At 44.3% G+C, this 9,111-nt stretch overlaps 1 protein-coding gene across 1 annotated transcript; it reads right to left on the bottom strand.

Moving 5' to 3' along the window:
• Positions 1 to 976: 976 nt before the first annotated feature.
• On the bottom strand, positions 977 to 6,575 carry LOC108571423 (putative sodium-dependent multivitamin transporter). The gene is made up of 7 exons (XM_017933459.1): positions 6,503 to 6,575; positions 5,624 to 5,755; positions 4,482 to 4,703; positions 3,569 to 3,912; positions 3,379 to 3,498; positions 2,638 to 3,312; positions 977 to 1,229 (listed from the first exon to the last, which is right to left on the bottom strand). Exons 1-7 carry the CDS (start codon positions 6,506 to 6,508, stop codon positions 977 to 979), a joined length of 1,752 nt encoding a protein of 583 aa, XP_017788948.1. The 5' UTR covers positions 6,509 to 6,575.
• Positions 6,576 to 9,111: the final 2,536 nt, after the last annotated feature.

Below are 9,111 nucleotides of genomic sequence, written 5' to 3' on the forward strand. Positions count from 1 at the left end.
CGATCAAGAGGATAAGTTACGGCAATTTTTCACCAAGTTTCGCCAAATGGAACGAAAATTATCGCGGTATCTCTGACCTAGATTCGTGGATACGGCTTCATTCGCGGATAGCTCATATCCTCTTTTCTGCCAATCGTCGCTCGTTAAGTTGCAAATGAACGATACGAGCGAAGTCGACGGTGCCGAGTGTGTGTACGGTAGCCCGGTGAATTTTGCCACGAAAAGATCGAACCGGTGTGAGAGAAATTGTGTACAAACTGGTCGGTAAATTTGATTAAAGCACCGTGACGCGAGGTAACGAGTTACGGCTAATGGAATCGTCCCGTGGTGATTAATAATTACGAGTAACGACGACACTGGATCAACCTGTGTTTACTTTATTAATGAGTATTATTAAGAGAAGCATGCTGGATTATACTGCCGGATTAGCAGGAATAGAAATTACTTGCAACGTGAAGAAAACAGCGTGGAGGATGAACGCGTGTGTAAAGTACGTTGTGTAAAGTAGAGGTTCCCAAATGGAGGAAACTCCGGAATTATTTCGCGAATTTGGGTAGGCAAAGCCTCTTATCGCTGGGGTGAGTGTGATATGTTCGGGTTCTCTCTTTGTCGAGGGGTTGTTAACATTCGTCAGGAGATCATGGAGAATGTTTCAGAATTGTACTCTGCTGGATAAAAGTTTGAAACCACTGATCAATTTTCTTTCTGCATTTGTAATTAAATCTTCCTTAATTCTGCAAAATTGTTGGCTAGCTCAGAATGCACAAGTGGTCTCTGAAACTTTTAGCCGGTAGTGTACTTACATATCTGATAGAAGTGATTACGAAGGGGTTGTGCGTTTCCTACATTGACAAATGGCGAGTGTAGTTCTCATTTAAAGTGTACGATCGATAACGCAGTTTCATCAGTTGGAGGACACCCGTAATCTCGTTAGAGCTTTAATTCTCGCAGACGTTCGACACGATAGATCTTTATTTCATTTCCTGTTCTCCAACACGAACACCTGGCTGTTGGTAGTTTTCGCGGCGTCCTGTCTTCGTTGCCTAATCCGCGCAGCCAGGGAAGGTACGAACAAGTCGGGATCCGGTTCACGAGCGTCCTTGTGAATTAGCCTGCTCGCTGCCAAGCTCGTCAGGAATCCCACCACCAGTGTGATCGTCAGTCCCATAGGAGTGTACCACATGTATGATATACGGTACAGGTAGAACAGGGGGGAGTCGTTCACGTTGCTGAAAATTCCAATTGAACGAAGTTAAACGACGAGTAAAAATGAAAGAAGGGTTAAAATCGAATCTAATTATCCTTCAGTTTCGTGTAGAAAAAATTCTAAATTCTCGTTTTTAGTAAAAAGGTTCCAAGGATTTTTTTAAAAGTTTGAATCATAGTAATTGTTAAATTCGAACTGAGAAATGAAAAATATTATTAACCATGTCCCAATTTTAGTAAGAATCATCGAATAATCATTGTAAAAAGAAACAGCCGAATGATAATTAAACGGTAATTTAACACGCACGACTATATTAGAAACAGATCGTTCAATAAACGTGAAGTGAGCACGGCAGGTACACGAAACGGCCAGTTCGGAGTGGCGTGTGTCAAGGAGAAAGCAATATTGCGCGTTGGAACGCGGCAGGGAGTTTAAAGAGGCCGTAATCGCGGTTTATTAACGCGCAATTAGCGTTAGTTACTATCGTGGGAAACGACGAAGAGCGAGCCGATCGAGAAAGCTGCCGGTGAAAAGAAATCGGGAAGCAATCGTTGTTTCTTAACTGATTACTGCAACTACCACCGGATCGTTCCACGCCCACTGTGAAACATTCGAACGCAGGATAACGCGTATCCTAGAACGATTCTCTCTTGATTTATATTCCAATTACTCTAACAATGTCGCCGGAACACTTTCTATCTGCCAACGAAATCTTTCCATTCCTATAAATCCGTCCTTAACTGCTTCGATTATTCCAAGGAAAATGATATCGGACCTCGAAAATGCTTCAGATTCGTTGGCCTTTCTTAACTAGAACGTTTCGCCAGCTTTTTTCTGCATTCGTAACGTCTGGACGACAAAATCAACTGGCGACACGTGTGTAGAATTACCTTATCGGAAGGGAAATCTCGTTTCTAGAAGCTAGGATTAGAAACATGAACGCCGAGAAGCATTCTGTGCTCGGCGATAACAGAAACTGGATGCAACGTCGTTTATTTCCGACTGAAAATATACAGAATATCGAAGAAAGGAGATACTCTGGAAAAGTGAAAAGGGAGGCTGAACCTTTCTTCGCGATCTTTTCTCAAGGAACGAACAACACGCCCCTTCATTATGCACACGCGGGGAAAGATGGCTGAATGACAGCGGTACGGGCTTTTATTCGAGGAAAAAGAGATCAGAGTCTCGGTGCACCTGTGATCAAAGGAGAACACAACGAGCTTGATAACAGAGGAAAATTAATAGCAACGTTTCTCTCATTTGCCTGGGAGAAAAATTACCGTTTCCGCCAATTAAACACCGCCTTTCCCCCTCCGGCGAAACTCGTAAAACCTTTTACAGTGCTCTTCTAAAGTTGCGCGGCGAATGTACGCACTTGGAAGTGGCCGCGTAACAAGCAAGCCGGGTTTCTTAACAAGCAACGAACTCACTTGTCGAATTTGCTGGCGTTTCGATAATCCAGGAACGTGGTAGAATTGTCGCAGCCTGCAACAGACACAGGAAGCGGCGGTATCTCTACCTTCAGATTGCCAAACGCTGCCCAGACGCAGGTGATCAGCGCGGAAATGGTTCCAACGACAGCTCCTGTCTCGTTCGCCTTCTCTACGAACATTCCTAAGGTGAAGATACCTAGAATAGGTCCTCCGATCGCTCCGGAAATAGAGAAGGCAACTTGTACCAACGATCCCATTGACTTAGCCATGAAAGCAACGGCCAAACAATTGAAACCGTTGACGATAGCGAGTACTTTTCCAATCAGAGTAGCCTTTTCCGTAGGAAATTCCACTCCAATTTTACGACACAACGGCTTCACGTAGTCCTCGAGTGCCACCGCAGCCAGAGAATTCAACATGGCAGAGATTGTGCTCAGACTGGCGCTGAATACGCCGGATATGAAGAGGCCGGTGACACCTGGTGCTCGCGACATCCTTTCTGCAACGAAATATGGCATTATCTTGTCGAAGCTGGAGATTCTCCCGGACGCCACTGGATCGCAGTCGCTGTAGACTGTGTAGAGGACTAGACCAGCGAAGCACGTGAGGATCCCGAGCAACATGGTCATTGGGCCGCTGAGCAGCAACGCGTGTTGAGATGTTTTGTAGTTTCTGGATGATCGAAGGATAGATTAAGAAAGTTGAAGGATTCATTGGTGAACGATTAAAGAGACACACTTGGCAGTGAGAAGACGTTGAACTTGAACCTGGTTCACCCCGTACAAAGAAAGAAAAGTGGCCGTGCCTCCTATTATTAGGTTCCACCAGGTGTGCCTTGCAGTCGGATCCAAGCTGAAGCTGCAAATCGAAGGATTCTTCTGAGAAATTCTCCCGTTCGACGGGACTGATTGAAAATCGTGCCTCTTACTTGAAGAAGTCTATACGACCACCCTTCTGAGCGGTGCTCCACACGTTCGACAAGCCGCCTTCGAGGTCAGCGGCTGCCACGCCGAGAACACAGGTGATCGCGACGAACATCAGCAGTCCCTGAAAGAGATCGGTGATCAGGACAGCCTTGATGCCACCTACGGTCGAGTAGAAGGTACAAATCAGCCCGATCACCAGGACGCTCGTGTTCCCTGACAGACCGGTCGTCGCTTCGAGGGCTAACGAAGGTGCGAACAACACCACTCCGGTGTACAGTAACAGTTGCACGAAGTTCGCCGTGCTGGCTACCAGACGAGCCCTCACACCGAACCGTTTTTCTAAGTACTGAAAAAGGAGGAAGAAAGGTAGAAGTATTGAGGGGATCGTCGAGTAATTGGATAGATCTATTGAACTTGAATTCGTTCAGTTGGTAATGCCTTAACCCTCGTACGACGAATGCAGGGTCATTTTGACTCAAGAGCGATAAAGTCAGGCGGCTCGGATTACGTTTGGTACAGGAAATACGCCTATTTTACGTATCAAATGTAAGTAAACGGGAAAAATATAAAATATGTAGTATCGGGGCCTCCATACCTAAATAGGAAACCGACAAGGGAGAATAGAGGGGGAGTAGTTGGCGTAGTGCGCAAAGCCTCGACTTTGCTAAGCCGAAGGTCCCGGGTTCGATTCTCATGTTAGGTCCTTCAGAATTTTTCCGTCGGTTCCTACAAATATATATAGTTGAAAGTATACGCAATTCCTTCTTGAAGTCCGTGTGCGATAGAAATTTTGCTACGGGTCAAAAAAGACCCGGCATTCGTCTAAAACCATTCGCCTTCCGTGGGTTGGGAAGTCATTGCAAACAAACGTTGGATGGTCGACGATGAGGAACGACCGATGGATCGAGCAATTACCTCGTACACGCTCATGGTGTTCAGCTTGGTGAAGACAGGAAGGTAGAAATGCAGGACAATCGGTGTGCCAAAGACACCGCTGAGGAATAGCAGCATGATATGCGTACCGTGGACGTAATTTTCCGCGCTCATTCCTAGCAACGTGATCGCCGACATGAAAGACACCGCGAGGGCGACCGCTAGGGGGAAGACGCCCATAGATCGGTTCGCTGAGAAGTATTCCTGTCGGTAATGATCGAGAAATATCGGTTAAACGTTGGCCTGTGTAAAGGATGTACAGTTGGAGGACCAAATAATTAACACGTTCGCTACTGTGTCGTGTTTGACGGAACGTGCAAAATGCGCTGGTTCGCGTGTCCGATTCTAACTCCAGTGCTAACTCTTTGCATTTCTCGATCTTCGAATAGGCAATTTTATCATTTTTATTTGAAATTTTAATTTTGCTCTGGAATTCTATTTTTCACATGAAATATTTATAGAATATCGTGATAGCTCTTTTTACAATATAGTTGGTTTAGAAATTTATTTCTATGAAAAAGTCTCTTCACAAAGCACATATATATAAAACTCTAATTTTCTCACTGATAATATTTCAAATATAATTCAATAAATACCGATCCAAACGAAACTTCGCGTCAATCCACTCTACACCAATAGAGAACGTGTTAAAGGAACATTAACAAACTCTATGCACGAATTAAACCGGCCATAAAAAGCACCGAGCAAACAGGTAGAAATCAGAGAAAAACCTCGTTATTCATTTCCAGACGCGTGAACAGACAGTTTTCACGTTGGGACACTCCCCTAATTCGATTGGTAACAAGAATTCAGTGTTAATTAACGTTCCCCACTCTCTTTGGTCAGTTGTCGAATAAGCCGATAAATGAAATAGCGCTCTGAATAGTTGGCAATTTGTGTCGATAGCAATATTTATCGCGGCGGCTAGATCGATCTAGCGATAACGGTGAAAGATCCGAGAGGGGGCCGGACTATGTCGTGATCTAAGAACGTGCCAGCTCTCTGTGAGCCTCTATACCCATGTTCGAACGCAGTTTATCATGGATATTGGATCGCGGGTGCAGGCTGGCTCTCGATGCTCGATTCGATCGTCCGTGTCGAAATTAATTTTCCAAGGGCTTAACCTCGGCCGTGCGTTGTCTGCCGCCGGTGAATCGGTAGTAGATCCCAATGCCTGCTGAGATCGACAGCATTACTCCGATGACAAGATAATCCGGCCATTGCAGCGACGACGTCCTATTACCCTTGCTCTGTTCCTGCCAACCAATCCACCAATTTTTTCATCCTTACTCCCCACTTTGCACCCTTGAATTATCGGTTCTAAAGGTCTAACTTCACCACCCCTCGTTTTACACGATTGCTAGCGAATTTTCCTATTTCTCTCCACTGCTATTAATCTGCTTCAAGTGCGTTCACCTCTCGAACGAAAATTCAAATTTCCGTATTCTTCTCCACGCGGTGACTCGACAATGCTATCAATCTGTCTTAAGTGCGTTTACCTCTCAAGCGAAAATTCTAATTTTCGTATTCTTCTTCGCTGCTATTAATCTGTTTTAAGAAAATTTAATCTCTCTACTTTGCAGTTACAAATGAACAAAAATAATAACCTCTTACGTATTTTATTTGACCGATATTAGTAATCTTTCGTTTGACTAAAAATTCATAATCTTTCAATAAATAAACTATCGTATTCCATTTATTTTACGAATCAACGACGACTTAACTGATCTTCCCCACTTGTAATCAACTCTCAATTGATACGATCAAAATCTACGAGTAGAATATGGATTTCAAGCTTTCGTAAATACTCGTTTAATCAAAGGCTATTAACCGAACGTTGTAATTTCACGTATCGATTAAAACGCAGAAAAACAGCGATACCTTGAGAAAAACTCGTAGTAACGTTTATCAGAGTTGGAAATGTGTTTTCCTCGAAAGGGAAGTTACGTTAGCAAGGAGAGAAAGACTGTCTATCTGAACGTTTCTATGGAAAGAGCACTCACGTCCATTCTGCAGGATCCTCTGCTCGTGTGATACCATCAACTGGCGATACACGAGAAATTCGATATCGCGAGCTTGTTTGCCCGGGTATCGTGCCTCTTCCTGAATCGTTTCTGCGGCGACCACCGTACAAACTATTACGTCGAGTATAACACACGTACACACGAACACAAACACCAGAAGCAAAGAGGATAGGTAGAGCTACGGTCCCAGAGGTAGATAGAGCACAGAGAAAAGACACGCGAATAGAGCACGAAACGAAGTCCTTTGGTGGACTCGTCACCTGCGTGTTTTGTGGCCGAGTGTGTTCGTTTCGACGAGGCGAAAAGCGAAGAAGAAGCGTTCTATTACGTAAAGCTTGGCTCAGCATCTTTCCTGTCAAAGACACGCGAAGCTTGGCCACCGGAAAAAAAAACGGTAGTAAATTCAAGGAGCAATTCAGCCAGTCGGAGCAAGGCCAAGGAAAAGACGAGAGAGAAAAGATGGGGTAAATGGAGGAAGAGAAAGATTCTCGATGGTTGAATAATCTTTAAGAACGTCTGAGTTGTGTGTCTTGGAATTAGTGGACACACGGTGAAAAATTAGGCTTATGATTTAACGATTACGTAAAATCGACAATGTTTCGTTTCACCCTTGCGAAAGAACCAGTTCGATCGAATCTATTAAGCGTCACGAATAATTAATCTCGGAAAGGTTAATGAATTCAAGATAAGGAGGAATTTTCGTCTGTAGGGCGAATTCTTGTCACGATCCACGGCCGTTTTCGAATTCTCTTGAATTGGAAAGCAGGAGAGATAGCGGTTGTAAAAGGTCGTACTTCTACTTTATTCCTCTCTCTTGGAGACCTTCTAATTGGAATAGAATAAACCAGTACTTTTTTTCCTTTCGACGTGACGTTTCTTCGCGAGCGACGAAGATCAAGGGAGGGAGAAAAGGGAGTACTCGACGTCGAGTGGAATTGGCTTCGAATGCTACGCCATTGTTGCGTCGCCGGTGCATAACAATTATTCGCGAGACGGTAGCTCCTGAACGTAATGTAATTTCCTAGTATTATGAGGCACAATCGAGGGGCCATCGGCTATTATTCCAAGAAGGGAAGCGCCCGTAGAAACGTACGAGCAGCGAGAATTCCACGAGATCCACGCCGGGGATTCCGTCGATCCTGATCGACGATACGTAAAAGGTTATCGAGATACGACGAAAGGATCGCGATTAAATTATACAGATTTTTCTGGAGAAAAGGAAAAAATGGGAGAAGTATCGTCGATCTAATCTACAATTTAACAGAGTCTCGTACAGTTTCAATAAAATCTCGTTACACTGTAACACACCCTCGTTCAAATTCAATGAAGTCTTGTTTAAATTGAACAAGATCTTGTTTCACGTCCATCAAGTAATCTACTGTTAACTATGATTTAACCTAGTTGCGCATACACGTGAACTGCAGCCATATATTTCTCGTTTCTCTTGTAAATTTATGCAAAATATCGAGTATCGTGGTACAAGGAGGACGTCGGGATCCGTCGATCTTTATCGGGTATGATTTATACCGAGGTTATCGAGATAATCGATTTATAAGGATGTTTTAAAGGGCAATATCGTGTTTCTTCGGGGAAGAAAATCTCGCGGCTGCTTTAACGCCGTGTAGATTGACCAAACGCGACACACGCGATTTTATTCGTTTGGACGTAATGGCACGATGTGTCCAGTACTCTGAGGGGGTTAATAGAGATCCGGAGTTGAGCGTCGTCCAATTTTCGACATTGTTACTTGACCGTTGGCTGGCTCGTTTTACGCCGATGTCGGCCGCCAAAGAAGGAGCGGAGGAGAAAGACGACGTACGACGAAAGAGGAGAAAAGGAGGAGCCCGGTAAGTGGCGAATTCCCGTCATTAAGTCGTTAGTCGGACGCAGGACGACAGCAGGCTAACCGTCGGTTAACTGGCTGCTGAACTTGATCGGCCAATCGTTGACCCGCATGAAAGATCGAGACTCGCCATGTGTTGTCGCTTTCACCCCATCCTTGATTTTTCGCTCAACTTCGAAGTTGATTCTTTCGGCCACGTGAAACGGGACACTTCGGTATTCTCTGGTGTCGATTGAAATTTTTTTAGAATCGTTGGGAATTCTATTGTGAAGAAGGGAAACTGGTAATTTTCCTAAGATGAAATTTATTTAAAATAGGGTGAATTAGGTAAAAATAGAGGAGAATGTGTTAGCACATATTTTGAGATATCGTTTATTAACGATAAGATTAGTCGAAATATCTGAGACCCTTCAAACAAAATTCCCCCTTTCGTCGTCACTATTGAAAAAATTTGTGCGTTCAACGTGTTAGAGGATAGCCGGGCATGGTCAACTCACCCTAGCGAGTGGTAACCGTTTCCAAATATTGAGTCTAGAGAGGAGAAATCGTGGAGGAAAGTTATTTCCCGGGTGTCTCCCGAAGGATCTCAGTTTGTTTGATTTCATTTTCACCGCCTGGTTGGCAACAGGAAGTGAACAGCGTTTTTTCCCGCCAGGTCGAAAATAAATCTCGTAACCGTGAATTCCTGGATTCTGCTGCTCCGAACCCTCTGCCTGCACAAGCCGTGCAACGTTCTCCAGATTCT

Source organism: Habropoda laboriosa, unplaced genomic scaffold, assembly GCF_001263275.1.
Source record: "Habropoda laboriosa isolate 0110345459 unplaced genomic scaffold, ASM126327v1 scaffold57, whole genome shotgun sequence".
NCBI classification, from domain to species: Eukaryota; Metazoa; Arthropoda; class Insecta; order Hymenoptera; family Apidae; genus Habropoda; species Habropoda laboriosa.